Source organism: Aquarana catesbeiana, linkage group LG01 (genome assembly GCF_042186555.1).
Source record: "Aquarana catesbeiana isolate 2022-GZ linkage group LG01, ASM4218655v1, whole genome shotgun sequence".
In the NCBI taxonomy this organism is placed as follows: domain Eukaryota; kingdom Metazoa; phylum Chordata; class Amphibia; order Anura; family Ranidae; genus Aquarana; species Aquarana catesbeiana.
In genome coordinates this window covers 626,773,697-626,790,525 of record NC_133324.1, presented here as the reverse complement: position 1 = coordinate 626,790,525, position 16,829 = coordinate 626,773,697, and the positions used below count along the sequence as shown (strand labels likewise).

General features: G+C 44.1%; 1 protein-coding gene across 1 annotated transcript in view; it reads left to right on the top strand.

The window, feature by feature from the left end:
* The first annotated feature begins 735 nt into the window (after positions 1–735).
* SPARCL1 (SPARC like 1) overlaps positions 736–16,829 on the top strand; it is a 74,351-nt gene continuing 58,257 nt past the window's right edge. The window contains exons 1-3 of the mRNA XM_073600787.1: positions 736–869; positions 1,482–1,546; positions 11,711–11,755. Of these exons, the coding sequence (XP_073456888.1) occupies positions 1,493–1,546; positions 11,711–11,755 (99 nt within the window). The 5' untranslated portion in view covers positions 736–869; positions 1,482–1,492. The remainder of the gene's footprint in view (positions 870–1,481; positions 1,547–11,710; positions 11,756–16,829) is intronic.

The window sequence follows — 16,829 nt, the reverse complement described above, 5'->3', positions numbered from 1 at the left end:
GCCTATTCCCACACTGCCATACTCCCAGACTGACCCAGCAGGGGGCTATATAAAACCTCCCTGTTTCTAAAGATGGCCTCCCAAAGCTCAGGAAAACTGTCCAATCAGACATAAGCTCCCCCCAAGATGGCACCCAAAGTCCATGACAGAGAGCACAATAGTGCCATGATGGTCCTCCAGTTGTTCAGGAACTAAAATTCCCAAGATGCCTAGTCATGTCTGTGAATGGCAGGGTTTTACAATGCCTTATGGGACGTGTAGTTCCGCAACAGCTGGAGGCCATAGTTTGGAGATCCCTTCCCTAGAAGACAGAACAAAAGGAAATTAATTGAACATGATTATAATAGGGGAACTAAGGATGTGTGGGAATATCTAGTGGTAGAAAGTGAGTACTACACCAGAAAGTTCACTAGAGGCAAATAATGTAAAACTAACACCCTGTTACACATTGATTCTTCGCCTGCTACTTATTATTTTCGCTGCTTCTTTTTTTTAATTAATTTTTTAAAAATCTGACAGGGTGGCTGTAAATGTTATTCATGTGAAGCTTTAGCTTTTTCTAATTCAGGGTCTTATTTGTAGCCTTTCATAGGTTAAAAGAATGTTGCCAGAAATGTAGCCATCAATCTTTCTAGTAGGAGCATTTGTCTGTGACAATGCTATTTGCTCTGCAAACATGGTATGACAGGCCAGCACAATTTCAACTTCAGTGGGCTTCAATCAGCTTCCAGTCACAGAACAATCATAAAGAGAAAGGGATTTGGAAGGTTTTTCTTGTCTTACCCTAAATGTTTGAGATCCTGACTGCCTGCATTATTGTTTGTACTGCTCTCTCGAGCAGCCTGGATATACTGTAGGTTCTCACTGAGGTATGATTTTTTTTGTTATATATATTTAAATGCTATACACGAAGTACAGTAGGCTTAAGATCTCTACTGCATATTGCACAGATTTTATTTTTGGCATAATCAGTATAGATAAGCAAATCAGTTTGAAAAGCAGGCACATCGCAAACGTTTTAATTCTTCTAAATACATGTGTGAATATTTTCCCAGAATGCAAAAAATCATATAGCTCATGACTCATAAATGCTTGAATTGATAAATCGTGTGATTCTTTGCAGATCAGACAAGTCTATTCACTTGTTTAGTGATAAGTTGGCGATTCTCCTGCTTTAGTCTCCCTATAGTCTCCCTAATATGTGGCACATGAAATACATTTTGAAATTTCTATCATAAAATAGGTACTTTTAAAGTGATCTGATAACAGATATATTATATAAATCTAATGAAAAAATATTTATTTCCATTACCATTTTTATTGCCTGATGATTTTAATTCATAGAACTCAGTGTTAAATATTTGTCTGCCATCACCAAAATCAATGCGTATATGAATATGTTTGCTTTAGAAATAACTTTTACTATTGCAGTTACACTAAAAATGTCACATTTGCAAAATGTAATTTATTTTGCCTAACAGGAGGAAAAATAATGAATTTTTTCACTGTCGTATCATGTGTTGTTGGGATCTATTTTGCCTCATCGGTGAGTATTTTTTGGCTTTCATTTCTTGAATAATGATTTATTTGCTGTCATAAAACTAGATTTCATTGATTAAAATGGGAGGAAAAGGATTGACAGCAATACTTATGGCAACCAATAAGATTTGCAATGTTACCATTATGATGCGCCTTAAAAGGTACTGTACATGCACAAATCTGTTCGCCGTTAGTAAAAGGCACAATCTGAACCCTAAAATCTTAAAAAAGGTGAAACACTCTTATACATGAAGCAAAGTAGCAAGTAAATCCTGCTATTTCACAATTTTTTGTCTTGAAACTGGTGCATCCAACTTGTATATGGGATGTACAAAAAAAAAAAACAGCATAGTGGGAAAGCTACTAATTATTGGTTACATTTGCAGTTATGTGACTATAAAAAGCAATATTTCTATACTGTAACCGTTGTATTTCACTGGGCTGTAGACACTTTATGTAAGCCACAGGTAGATGGAGCTTTCACTTATGTTTGCAGCTTTGCTGTTGGATCTAGGACCCTCCCATCCCGATCAAACATCTAATCAAACAGGAAATTTTAGTTCTTGAAAATCTCTTTGAAAGTTATATTTTTTAATTTTATTTCCTTTGCCAAACTGACTCAGTATAAACAGCTGAAACGTTTTTACATCTCACCATTTTTCATCTTTTCCATTTTTTTATTAGGTTAGTAATGCATTATCATCTTACTTTTTTTTTAATCTGTATTAATTCTTGTTCTTTTAAAAAAAGCAAAGAACTGGTTGATCTATACAGGTCTTTTTTATTGATCAGATTATCCACACAAATGTTGGCATTATTTTTTGTGTTTTACTGTTTTTAAACAGATTCTACATATTTCATTTAAACTCCCGATGCTGTATTTGTGCCTATAGGAATTATATACAAAGTTGGACACAGTTTCAGGCTGCAGTTAGTTTTCAGTGTTTTCTTTTTTTTTGTTTCTTTTTGTTTTCTGCAGTAGACAGTAAAAAAAGAAAAAAACCTAGAACGCAAATAATGCCGCGTACACACGACCGGACTTTACGGCATACTTGGTCCGGCGTACCGTATTTCGTCGGACAATTCGATCGTGTGTGGGCTCCAGCGGACTTTGTTTTCTCAAAAGTTTGACGGACTTAGATTTGAAACATGTTTCAAATCTATCCGACGAACTCCAGTCCGGTCGACAAGTCCGCTCGTCTGTATGCTAGTCTGACGGACAAAAAACGACGCTAGGGCAGCTATTGGCTACTGGCTATGAACTTCCTTGTTTTAGTCCAGTCGTACGTCATCACGTACGAATCCGTCGGACTTTGGTTGATCGAGTGTAGGCAAGTCCGTTCATTCGGAAAGTCCGTTGTAAAGTCCGTCGAAAAGTCCGCCGGACCAAGTCTGCCGTAAAGCTCGCTCGTGTGTACGTGGCAGTACGAATCTGTCGGACTTTGGTTGATCGTGTGTAGGCAAGTCCGTTCATTCAGAAAGTCTGTCGTAAAGTCCGACCGTGTGTACGCAGCATTAGAATAGAATGAATAAAACAGAAATCTTTATAGGCATTAAATATGATTAATGCAATATTATACCCCAAACTAAAATATGCAATATATTACAGCTTGCCAATCATTAGATGTGGTGGTTGCCTTATTTTTTATTTTGTTTGGCATACGTCTGTTTTCACCTGGTTAACTGGTCAGTAAAGCACATCCTGTATTAGAGTGCACTCAGTCTGAATGAAGGAGCACAGGGGCACTGCAGACAGCAGCATTGTCAGTCTGAAGGGAAAGGGAGTGTTAAATGTACTAGCAGATTTAGATACACTAACACATTGGGGGCAAACTCCAGCTCACACTTTATAATTAGTCACAGTAAACTGTTTTTTTTCCTTTTGGGATAAAGGTTTTACATGAATAAATAAAAGCTGTTCATTGTAAGCACCTCTGTCAGTGGTAAATGGTTTGTCTCATCCCTGTAAACTGCTACATCTGGAGGAGAGCTTCTTCTTTTGAAAAACAACAGACTTACTGGCTGGATCTTCAGATAAAAATAGAAGAAAGAAAGCCTAAAAAAGAAAACGAATACAGCCATCACATCTTATGCCCTGTATACACGATAGGATTTTCCGATGGAAAATGTGTGATAGGACCTTGTTGTCAGAAATTCCGACCGCGTGTAGGCTCCATCACACATTTTCCATCGGAATTTCCGACACACAAAGTTTGAGAGCAGGCTATAAAATTTTGCGACAACAAAATCTGTTTTCGGAATTTCCGATCGTGTGTACACAAATCCGACGCACAAAGTGCCACGCATGCTCAGAATAAATTAAGAGACGAAAGCTATTGGCTACTGCCCCGTTTATAGTCCCGACGTACGTGTTTTACGTCACCGCGTTCAGAACGATCGGATTTTCCGACAACTTTGTGTGACCGTGTGTATGCAAGACAAGTTTGAGCCAACATCTGTCGGAAAAAAATCCATGGATTTTGTTGTCGGAATGTCCGATCAATGTCCGACCGTGTGTACGGGGCATTAGAATTAGTAAGCTGCAATATCATAAATGTTTTCTTTTTGGTTTAATACTACTTTAAGGGCTGAGCAAAGGAGTACATCTGCAGTTAACTATCCTATTGTAAAGCAGAAAAAAAAATGGTGCGGGGTGCACATTCTTATGTAACTCAATCAGCTATTTCACAAGATTATACAGCATATTTCAAGATTTCACAGCATATGGAATTATTGCTGGAATAGCTTTTTTTAAATATTTTTTCATTGTGTTATAATTCCGGGTTTTACAATGTATGCTGATATATGTATTGTAAAATGCTTATTTTGCTTTTTTTTTTTCAACTTTGACTTCAGAGGAAACCTGTGCTAAAAGTTATGTGTCTGTCTTTACATTGTAAAAAATGGAAAATTGTATACTCACCTTTCCGTAATTTTCCTTTCCTGTCGCATCTTTATGGCAGCATACACGTTGGGTTGTGACTCCGCCTCCACAACCTGATAGGACCACATAGCTATAAATTAGAGAGTAGACACCCATCCCAGTATTCTCTGTATATATATATATACACATGTCACCTCAGAAGGGTGGGTGATTGTATGCTGCCATGAAGATGCGACAGGAAAGGAAAATTACGGAAAGGTGAGTATACAATTTTCCGTTTTCCTGTCGCATCATGGCAGCATACACGTTGGGGAGTAACTCGCCAAACTGGGTGGGAAATGCAAAATAAATTTATTGACAAGAAACAGAAGAATTGGCCTGTATAACGGCCCTCCTGAATTCAACTGCTGCTAAACGTGCAGCGTCTATTTTATAATGGGAAACGAAGGTGTTTCTGGAAGACCAGGTGGCCGCTCTACAAATGGTTTCCATTGAGACTCTGCAGTAAGCTGCCCATGAAGTCACCATTGCCCTGGTGGAATGCGCCCTTAAACCTTCCGGAATTTGCGAGGTGCTTAAGGAGTAGGCCTTCTTGATGGCTTTCACGAGCCATGAGGCGATGATACGGGCAGAAGCTGCCTGGCCCTTCCTGAACCCATGTGGAATGACTAGAAGGTTTTCACATTTTCTGAAAGGCTTGGTTACAGAGAGGTATTGCAGAATGTTGCCTTTGACATCCAAAGGATGGGGAACACCCTGATCCGTGACCAAGGCCGGGAGGTCAATCTCCTGGTTAAAGTGGAACGAGGAGGAGACCTTTGGGATGAATCTGTCTGAAGGCTTCAGGGTTAGCCTGTCTGGGTAAATCATCAGATATGGTTCCTTGATCAGTAGAGCTTGCATTTCTGAGACCCTCTTTGCCGATGTGATCGCAATTAGAAATGATACCTTCAGAGTCAGGTCCCAGAGGGAGATGGTTTCGAGTGGGAAGAATGGCTCTCCGGATAGGGTCTCTAGGACAGTTGATAAGTCCCATGTTGGAAACGAGGGCTTTCTAGGAGGCCTCAGCTTCAGGCAGGCTTTCTGAAATTGGACCACCAGAGGGTTAAGGGCCCACTTAACCCCTGTCAAAGCGGAGATGGCAGACACCTGAACCTTTAGGGTGTTGGACCTAAGGCCTTTGTCCAGACCTGACTGGAGGAATTCAAGCACTTGAACTGCTGATGGGGAAGAAGGGTCCCAACCTTGTTCCTGGGCAAAGGAAGAGAACTTTCCCCAGATTCTCCTGTAGGTGTTGTTTGTGGAGAGTTTCCTAGCTTGGAGCAGTGTATCGACTACCCTTTGAGAGCAGCCCTGGACTAGGAACCTAGACCTTTCAGTCTCCAGGCCATTAGGTGTAATTTCTCCGGGTTCGGATGGAGGAGCTGACCTTGGGTTAGCAGATCCGTTGTCACCGGGAGCGGAAGTGGATCCGTTGTGCTTAGCTGCAGGAGGGTGGTGAACCAAGGCCTCCGTGGCCAGAAGGGAATCACAGCCAGTACTAGAGCCGCTGAATGTTTGAGCCTCAGAAGGAACTTGGCTATCAGTGGAGTTGGTGGGAAAATGTAGCCTAGGCGAAAGTTCCAGGGGTGTTGGAGACAATCTGATCCCTCCGCTGAGGAGAAGGGGTTCCTTGACAGAAATCTCTGACATTTCTTGTTCTCCGGCGTCGCTGCAAGGTCTATGTCTGGATGACCCCATGTCTGGCATATAAGGGCAAATGCTTGTGGGCTTAGACACCACTCGTTGTTGGAAACGAATGTTCTGCTGAGAGAGTCCGCCAGGAGATTTTGAACGCCCGGAATGTAGGCCACCCTCAGATCCCACAAGTTCAGTTGGGCCCAACGCATTATCGGACCGGCCTCCCGCATCATGGAGATGCTCTTGTTACCCCCCTACCTGTTGATGTAGGCTACAGCCACTCGGTTGTCCATTCGAATGAGGACTTGTTTCCCTCTCAGGAGTGAACTGAATGCTAAGAGGGCCTGGAAGGCTGCCTTCATCTCTAGAACGTTTGATACTACATCCTTGGTTTTGAAGTGCCAACGGCCCTGAGCTGCATAATGTAGATAATGTGCCCCCCATCCTTCCAGACTGGCGTCCGAAGTTACCACCTCCTGGTGGAGGATGACTATCTGCTTGCATCTGCTGAGGTTGTCGGGGTGAGTCCACCACCGTAGAGATAACCTGGCTTCTTCTGAGATGCAAATTAACTGGGACATGGACCATCCGTCCCACTGGTGCAAGAAGGAGGCTTGCAGGGGTCTGGAGTTCCATTGTGCCCATCTGACCATTGGAATGGTCGCTGATAGGGAACCCAGGAGGCTGAGGTATGCTCTGGCTGGTAGGCATGATGCCGGAATGACATCCTTCACCTTTTGAACTAGTAAGGACAACTTCTCCCTTGGCAGTTCCACCGTGTTGGCTCGGGTGTCTAATTCGGCTCCCAGGAAGACCATCCTTTGGGTAGGTTGAGTGTTGCTCTTTTGCCAGTTGATTATCCAACCCAGACTCATTAGGGTGGAAACTAGGACCTCGCGATGTTGCACGAGCGATTCCTGGCTGTTTGAGAGGAGGAGAATGTCGTCCAGGTAATGGTGCACCCTTAGACCTTTCTCCCTCAAAAAGGCTATCGCTGGAAGTAGAACCTTCGTAAACGTTCTGGGGGCTGTTGAGATCCCGAAAGGAAGGCTTTGAAATTGGAAGTGCCCTTGACCCACCGAGAATCACAGGAATTTCTGGAATACCACGTGGATTGGTATGTGTAGGTAGGCGTCCTGGAGATCTATGGAGAGCATCCAGTCTCCTAGATTTATGGCCTGGAGGATAGACTGCAAGCTTTCCATCCTGAATGACTCCACTCTGATGGACTTGTTGAGGTTCTTTAGGTCTAGAACCGGTCAAAAGTCCCCTGACTTCTTCTTGAGGAGGAATAGTGGAGAATAGAATCCCCTGCCTCGTTGTGCTGGCGGAACCTCTATTATCGCTCGTTTTTGGAGAAGTTCTTGGACGTAGTTTAGGAGGGACAACCTTTTTTCCCCAGATGGAGGAATACAGGTTGGGCAGAACTGATCCCTTGGGGGCTGGTTCTTGAAGGACCATCTGTGGCCGAAACTGACAGTGGCCAGGGTCCAGGTATCGTGTATGGTCTCCGCCCAGACCAGCTTGAAACTGGAAAGTCTTGCTCCCACTACCGCTGGCCGGATGGGCGCACCTCCAAAAGGGCTTCTGGTCACTGGAAGCAGGAGTCTTAGGCTTCTGAAACTTCATGAAGGAGGTTTGAGGGTTCTTCCAGCTCCTTCGGTACTCCTTCCCTGGTCTGTATGCTTTCGCGTCCCTATACCTCTCTGGGAGATTCCGCTTAAAGGGAGGAGGTCTCTGTTTAGGCCTCCTATCCGAGGGGATGAGCCCGGACTTGCCACCAGTTACCTTGGAGATGGCTATGTCTAGTTTTGTTCTGAAGAAGTGCTCACCGTCGAACGGAATACGGCACCAGTTAGACTTGGATGCTGGATCCGCCGTCCAGGGCTTCAGCCACAATGCTCTTCTGGCCGTTGCTGAGGCCAGCATAGACTTTGATGCAGACCTGATGGTGTCGACCGAGGCTTCAGCCACGAAGTCACCAGCCAAGCTTAGCTCTTGTAATGCCTTCACTATTTTCTCTTGGTCTGCACCCTCTGAAACCAGCTTCTCTGTGTTTGTAGACCAGCTCGAGATGGCCCTTCCTACTGCAGCGAGAGCTATCGCCGGCCTGCAGGCGTCTCCAGCTGACAGGTAAGCCCGCTTAAGATCCGTGTCGATCTTTCTGTCGAGGACATCTCTAAACATTACCGCGTCTTCTAGCGGGAGGGTAACATGCCTGGCAAGGCGCATCAAGGATGCATCCACTACCGGAGGGGACACCAGAGGGTTGACTTTAGGCTCCTTGAGAGGGTATAGCTTCAGGAGTCTGTTATTCAGACTAGACTTTTTCTCTGGTCTCTGCCATTCCTCTTTGATTAAGTCTTCTAGTTCATCAATGAACGGAAAAGCTTCTGGATCCTTCTTAAGCTGAGGAAAATACTTCCTTTGCTTTGGCTGGGCTTCCTGGGGTTCCTCCCATCCTATTGCTTCCTTAACCGATTTAACAAACGGCTCTATCAGACAGAAGTCGAATCCGGCCGACACCTCCAGACCCTCATTATCAGATAGGGAGTCTTGCTCCTTTAATGTGCTAGCCCGGGCTGGAGAGGTAGTGGTGGAGAAATCCACATCTGATATCGAAGCCTGAGGGTCTACGGCCCCAGCTGAGTCTCCGACTTCCGAGGCGATCTCTCTCTTGTGGCCTCTTCCAGGCATCTTTGACAGGCCAGTTTATCCGGAAGAGCCGCTGCACCGCAAATCCAGCATGCGTTCCCGGCGGGACGGGAGTGGCGTGCAGGGGAACGATGTCTGCGTGAGGGCGATCTTCTATGGCGGGATCGACCAGGCCGAGAATGCGACCTGGAGCGGCTTCTTCTGTGGCTTCCTCTCGAGCGGCTTCTTCTGTGGTAGGAACGGCTCCGTCTATGTCTGGAGCGGCTTCTCCTGCGTGAGGACTCTCTTTGTCTTGACGCAGACATTCTTGAGGTCCTGGTAGGGCTGACCAATTTAGGCAGCGTTAGAAATGCTCTCTTTTTCAATCTTCACTACTTACCCTTGTCTTCCCCCCCTTATCTAATAGGCTGGCGGTGATCTGCTGGGGCAGCGGTCTCCATGGTGAGAAAGCGGACTGGAAACCTGCAGGGAGAAAAACAAGCAGCAATGCAGAGAGAGAGGAGAGAGCAGGGATTCTGACACAGAAGCTAAATAGGAGAAGGCCACCTACCTTTGTAGAGCATTTTTCCTCTTTCTTTTGCAGTGAGAAATGATCTGACACATGCAAACAACCAGCAGCAGCATATCAGCTAGTGCTGGGTTTTTAAATCCGCCGCCTTCAGCGTCAGACGCTCGCGCATGCGCAGTAGCGCCGCGGGACACCCGGCGCCATCTTGGAAGCTGGAAAACGGCATAGAGGCGCCCAGAGTGATGGACTGAGCATGCGCGAGGATGCCGAGAACGCTCGGCACTCACAGCAGCAGCTGAAGAACAACAGAGCCCAGCAGAGAGGCAGAAAACCGGTAGGAGAGGGGGGAAGAGGGGGGATGGAGACCGCTGCACACAACTAAGCCTGTTTAAGGCTTATTTCATGAGGCCATACTGAAGCTTCTCTGGCCAATCCTCCAGCAAGCCTGTTTAAGGCTTTTGTGGGCTGCTGCACCTGAAGCCTGTTTAAGGCTTATATCGTGGCAGACAGTTGAGTGAGATGAGAGAGTGCCCCTGAGATCACCAGAGTGGAGCTCCTTCCATTTAGCTTGTTTAGAGGCTGTACAAGAAGGACTTCCACCCAGGAGAGGCTAGAACCTGGCTGGGGCGAAGCGGTAAGGGGGTGCTGATCCGTGCGTCCTGACAGGTGAGGAAAAATAAGAGAATACTGGGACGGGTGTCTACTCTCTAATTTATTGCTATGTGGTCCTATCAGGTTATGGAGGCGGAGTCACAACCCAACGTGTATGCTGCCATGATGCAACAGGAAATGCTGGTTGTCTAGCTGTCAAGCTGGCCTAATGGCTTTAGTATTCCAGAACAGGTAGGCAGATTATGAATTCTGACCTATAGTGGAAGTAAAGTCCACTGCAGGTCCCCAGGGATTTTTCCATAAGTATGCACAGCTTATTTATGCATTGTGGCACACTTCAATAATGGGATGGCCATGATGGCCAAGACCGCACTAATAATTCTGTCACTCCCTATAACACCTTCACCTGGTCTTATTCATGGGTTCAGCCTCTTCAGCTATTATGACTGTCTGGCCTGGGATGACATAACTCCCACACATGTGCCGGCGGATTAACCCATCCCAGCACCCATAGCATGCTGAACATGTACACTGTGCTGCACATGTGAGGCTTGTTATACATAAAAATAAGAAATATAGTTGGCAGACAGAATAGGAGCTTTCTATTGCAGATAAGACATACAAAGTCCCCTCTGCAATAAAATCATACCTCCCTGCAATTTTTGCTCTTAAAGTGGAACTTCAGTCAATTTTCCATCTATTAAATCCTCTGCCCTTGTTGTTTTAACTTTGGATAGTATAACATAATTTTTCTGCCAGTAAATACCTTATACAGCCCTCTTCCTGTTTCTTGTCTGGAAAATAGCCTAAGGTTATGACATCATGCACAGCTCTCTCACTCTCATGAGAGTTTGCCAGGAAGGGAGGGGGGAGTCAAAAGAGGGCCAATGAGAGCTGCAGGGCTGGAGGTGTGCCTCTGTGTGTCTGTGTAAATCCAGGAAGTGAACAGGCAGCAGCTTTAGCTGCCCACATTTAAAATGATTGCAGCCAGACTTAGTGGAGGGAGATTTCTGCAGCATATTTAGCAAGTACAGAATCACAGTAGATATAAAATAATATGCAAAGTGGTTGGAGGGAAGCTTCAGTATGGCAAAGATGTTTTTATTACAAATTATGTGAGCAGACTGCAGTTCCTCCTCTTTAAGACCTTAGTTCTGCTACAACTCTGACTTCAGTTGCTCCCAGTTTGTTCTGGCTCAGTGACTAAAAAAATATTAATGTTAGAGCATCAGCATGACTGGAAGGCAACCAGCAGATCCAGGAGAGGAAGCTTCTATATTTCTTTCAGCACAAGTAACTTTTAAATGGTATAAAGCCATAGAGTACGCTATGTGATAAGCCAGCAGAAAAATTTCCAACCAGGATTATCAGGGATAATTCAGAAGGTGCATAAGGGCCATATACCACCAACATCAGATTTATTTCTGCAGTACAGTTTAGGGAAAGGCAATTAGTCATTGCAAATCAATGGCAGGCTCCGTGGCCGCTCGATTTGTTACATGCACATAAGGACAGATGAGCAGCCCTGAATGCAAACTGTCTGCGCCCTAGACTGTTCATCTGTCCCTAACCCCATGTAACCGCTTGATATGTGGTGACACCTCTCAGCCTTTTATTGATTTGTACAGGCTGCTGGCCATAGCATCTGCTTTCTGAATAGACACTTACGTGGGTAAGACAGTATTACCGTGTCTGAATCTTATTATACTGATTCAGTTTTATACTTATTGCATAATACCTCGTAGGTATTGTTAGTTATGCTGTATATGCAGTAAATCTAGTACAACTGTTAATTACATATATATATTTATATATATATTATTCTTTTCTAGGCTACATCTTTTCATGTAAAGCATGAAGTCAGGCATGAGCAAAGGGTAAGTTTTACTTATTTGTCAACCAATCATATCTGGTATTAAAATGTTATGCCGCATACACACGATTATATTTTCCGACGGGAAATGTTGGATGTGAGCTTGTTGGCAGTAAGTCCGACTGTGTGTATACTCCATCGGACAATTGTTGTCAGACTTTCCGCCAACACGCATGCTCAGAATCAAGGACGAGCCGGAAGCGTTCGGTCTTGTAAAACTAGCGTTCGTAATGGAGAAATCACATGACTATTGAACTTCCTTTTTATCGGCTCCCCGTACCTCTTGTATGTCACCACGTTTGTAATTGTTGGCCAACATTTGTGTGACCGTATGTATGCAAGACAAGTTGGAGCCAACACCCTTCGAACAAAATTCCACGATTTTGTTGTCGGAAAGTCCGATTGTGTGTACGGGGCTTTAGACTCCTGACAACATGAAGAAATGTGTTTGGGGAAAAGAGAGTTATGTTTCATCCCCCATTGTAGCAACATGTTTTTTAGCCTTGGTACAGCTGACCTAAATTAATTTTCAGTGTATTCTTAGTAAGAATCCGCCACGTGGTATATACCACCCGAAGCATCTATATTTTCTATGATTAGGAAATCAATGTTGCATGCCTTTAATGCAAGCTATCCTGGTAGTAGAAGGTAGTGAGTATGCAACATAATAGGGATTTATTAATAACCCCTAACAAAGTGTAGTTAGTTACACAAAGTTCTTTTTTTCACCCAGTCTTGCCACTGTATGTGCAGTACCTAATAAATATGGAATTTACTGTATGGTGATCCCGAGGCTTGACAAAATTTTGTGTTGCATTGCGTTGGTCTTTTTGTTTTTGCTTATGGTAGACTATTGAGGAATGCTGACGAATGATCTAGATTCCATTTCACATTAAGTGCTAGGGTGGTGGTGGCTAAGTGGCTAATTTTTGAGGTAAAGAGTTCCATTTATAAAGTAGCAATAAGGTCTTACCGAGATCCATACTGCTGCTTAAATAGGAGCATTGCATAGTTATGAAGCACAGGAATGTGCTTTACAAGTGTGCATTACACAATTAAAATGAATAAAGGAAACAAAACAGACAGAGAGCTTATCTATGTGACCTGTCAGAGCCATGTGATCATCATCTCCTGAAAGTTGCAGTGTGGAGTAACTTTGCAGTGTATAGCAGAGAGCAAATAATGATACCTTTTCTGTTATAAATACCCCCCGAGTGAAGGAGCATAGAGCTAAAGCTGGCCATATGCTGTTGAAAATCTCTCAATTGATGGCCCTGTTGGCAACCTCCTGCCCAACAACCCATGACTGAAGAATCGAAGGAGCCAGGAAATTGTCAGCTGATAGGCAGTTGCATCCAGTCAGATGTGCAGTTATTGCTCATGTATTTTGATGGCCGTGGCTCTGTCAATCAAAATACAACAGATACAGTGGGAGATTCCTTAATGTACTGTTTGGCATGGATGTAGATGTAGATTTCAGCCTGCAGGCTGAATGAAAAAGCTGTCAGGGAATGGCCAGCTTAGGTGCTTTAGACTGACTTTATGGGTTTGAGTAAATGTTATTGTGATGGACCCGTACTCAAGATGTCCGCCGTAAATGCTTCCTCTGTCCGGTACCCCACAATCCAAGACCCCTTAGCTTTTCCATTCACTAGTCGTACCCAATGTAGGGTAAAACATCAGACCACACCACTGTAAAGTGGCAAACAACAAACTGATTTATTATCACACATGGACACAACAGATAAAATAACTCAGAGACTCTTTCCCCCACTCTTGGAAAACAGGACGGGGTAAACTGTCCAATAACAATAGACACACAGGTCAGGTGTGTTCAACGTCTCATCAGTAAACAGTCTTATCAGCAGGGGGGCTGCTGGAGGAATTCCCCCCTCCCTCCATAGAGATACACATCCCAAATGATCACAGCAAAGAGTCCACAACAGAATGAGACAACATACAATATATACAAGATTTAGTCTTATTAGTACAGATCAGACTGGATTTCTCATTCACCTTGCAAAGAGTATTGTTCCCTTAAAATCCAGGGCCCATAATCAAAAGGCAAGGGGCTAGCATTCAGTCCTCTCCAAAAGCCTCTGTCCCGGCTAGGTCTGTCACAGTTATGGTTAGGGAAGATGGAACATTAACCGCTTCCCGCTCACCGGCCGTCATATGACATCCTTGACTATGAGCGGTGTATCTGAATGATTCCTGCAGCTACAGGCATCATTCAGATATTGGCTTTTTCAGCCGGCGATTCCCTACACCATAAGAATGAACCATAAGTTACGCCGCTTGATCATTCCTAAGGGTGGCGAGAGGGGACTCCCCCCCCCCGCCGACCTCCGGTGCTTCTACTGACTCACCGCTTCCATCGGTGAGTTGGAGACAGGATCCGCCGGCCCAGGATGTTTACCATAGAGATTTCATGCTTCATTGACCCCATATCTCACTGTAAAGAGGATCGATCATGCCATATTCCTATTACAAGGGATGTTTACATTCCTTGTAATAGGAATAAAAGTGATCACATTTTTTTTTTTTTTAAAGTGTCAAATTAAAAAAAAAAAGTGAAATTAACAATAAAAAAAAAAATTTTTACAGCACCCCTGTCCCCGTGTGCTCGCATGCAGAAGCGAACGCATACATAAGTCCCGCCCACATATGAAAACAGTGTTCAAACCACACATGTGAGGTATCGCCGTGAAGGTTAGAGCAAGAGCAATAATTATAGCCTTAGACCTCCTCTGTAACTCAAAACATGTAATCAGTAAAAAATTTTAAAGTCTCGCCTACGGGGATTTTTAAGTACCAAAGTTTGGCGCCATTCCTCGAGCGTCTGCAATGTTGAAGCATGACATGTTAGGTATCTAATTACTTGGCGTAACTTCATCTTTCACATTATGCAAAAAAATTGGGCTAACTTTACTGTTTTGTTTTTTTTAAAGCACAAAACTGTTTTTTTTCTGAAAAAAATTTAAAAAAACACGTTCAAAAAATTGCTGTGCAAATACCGTGCGAGATAAAAAGTTGCAATAACCGCCATTGTATTCTCTAGGGTCTTTGCCAAAAAAAATATATAATGTTTGGGGGTTCTATGTAATTTTGTAGCAAAAAAATTATGATTTTTACATGTAGGAGACAAATGTCAGAAATGTTTAGGGTTATTTATGGGGGCTAGGATAAGTGTATAGATAGGGGAGGGTTAAAGTGTAATTAAAGTCTAAACTTTTTTTTAGTTTTGGTTAGCGTGATGAGGAGTTGGAACCACTGTCAAGTTTTTATTGCTGTCTGTGTTCCTGTTAGGGAGATTCGCTCTCTCTAATTGCCTGGATCACCAATGTCACTACGAATATTACTGTGGGTAAATTCAAAATTATGAGTTGCTGCCAGAACAGGAATAGAGGGAAAATCTATCAACATCTATCAACATGGTAATTTGTGCCCATGACGACTGTCTAAGAGAGGATATGACACATTGGAAAGATATTCTCTTTCTTTCTGTTAAGTTTACAGTAAAGGAAGTGAAGGGAATACCCCTATTGAGACACATAGCAAAAAAAAGTCTACAGTACAGGAAGCGAAGGGAATACCCCTATTAAAACTGATGGCAGTTTTGACCCTTCCCTACTGTTAGAGCTCTGTCCAGCTCTCTTCTGGCTCGTTTCCAGTTCTGTTCAGGCATCACCCACTACAGCTCTGTCCAGGTCTGTTCAGGCATTGCTTCTTTCCAGCTCTGTTCAGGCATCACCCACTCTGTCCAGGGCTGTTCCCCCATCCATGCGTCTGGCCCCCTTAACTACATACAGGGTGCCAGACTATAGATTCCAATGGGGGGGATGTTTTTTTGAAGCAGGTGATTAGAGCCAGAGGCTCTAATAGGCTTCAAAAAAAGGTGGGCTCAGGGAGCAGTTGTGTGACGATAGCGAATGAATATTCGCTATTTTCACACAAAACCCATTTCCTAATTGGCCAAAGTGTCAGGCGATCCTATTGGATGCCTAGCATGTAGGAGGAGGAGACGCACGGTGGAAGGCGTGGAGGAAGCCGCTCGATTAGAGGACACCGGAGCTGCAGCCCGCCACCCACAACCTTGATGGGGTAAGTGGTGGTAGTGCTGCACCGCAGGTCGACAGGAAGGTAAAGGTTGTTTGCCGCCCCCCCCCAAAAAAAAACCCCACAACCCGCCACTGGTCCAGGCACTGCTCATTACAACTTTGTCCAGCTCAACTCAGTCATCGTTCATTTCCAGTCTCCTTCCAGCACTTCCTGTCCTGCTGCCTACTTGATGCTGACCCAGACTGTTTGGCTACTCTCTGCTTGCCACTTGCCCGAGTTTACAGCTTATTCATTGCAGACCCTGACTTCTGACTACTCTCCTCTTGCTGCCTGCCAAGACCATTTGCTTGATCTCAACCACACTGTAATCTCTTGTCTCTGCACCGTAGCCACCTTTCCCCCGCTGACCATATAGTGAGGCGATCCCGGTGGCCATGACCTGGTGCCAGCACACAGCAAAACCCATCTCCACCTATATGAGCTTTAGTAAAAAAAGTCTGGTGCTTAGACTCTGTACCTCAGGTGAGCTCTAGTCAAAATACTATCCAAAATGAAAAAAAAACAACTTTTTGGCTTTATAGAAATACATATTAATTGTAATGAGTGTGGGTATTGCTTTCCCACAGAGGAGAATACTTTATTTCTTACTTACACCTCGGGCTTTCACACTGCAGACAATGGAGCAGCTGTTTGAGGGCCGATTGCAGGCGCTATTTTTAACGCTATAGCGCCTGCAATACGCCCTTGGTGTGAAAGGGGTCTTAGGGGGCTGAGGGGGGCTGCTGCACACAGAAGGCTTTTTATCTTAATGCATAGAATGTAACCAATTTAATGAATGTGAATATACTGAAAAAAATATAAAAGCTGACAATGCTAACTTCCTTCTGAAAATGTTAAGCGATTGGCTGTCTGTCAATGGCCTGAGACAGGCATGCAGCTAGTGAAGTCAGAATTTCTCCATATTTGCATTGGGTTGGCAAGTCAGATAATATCCATGGATCAACATAATAGCAAGG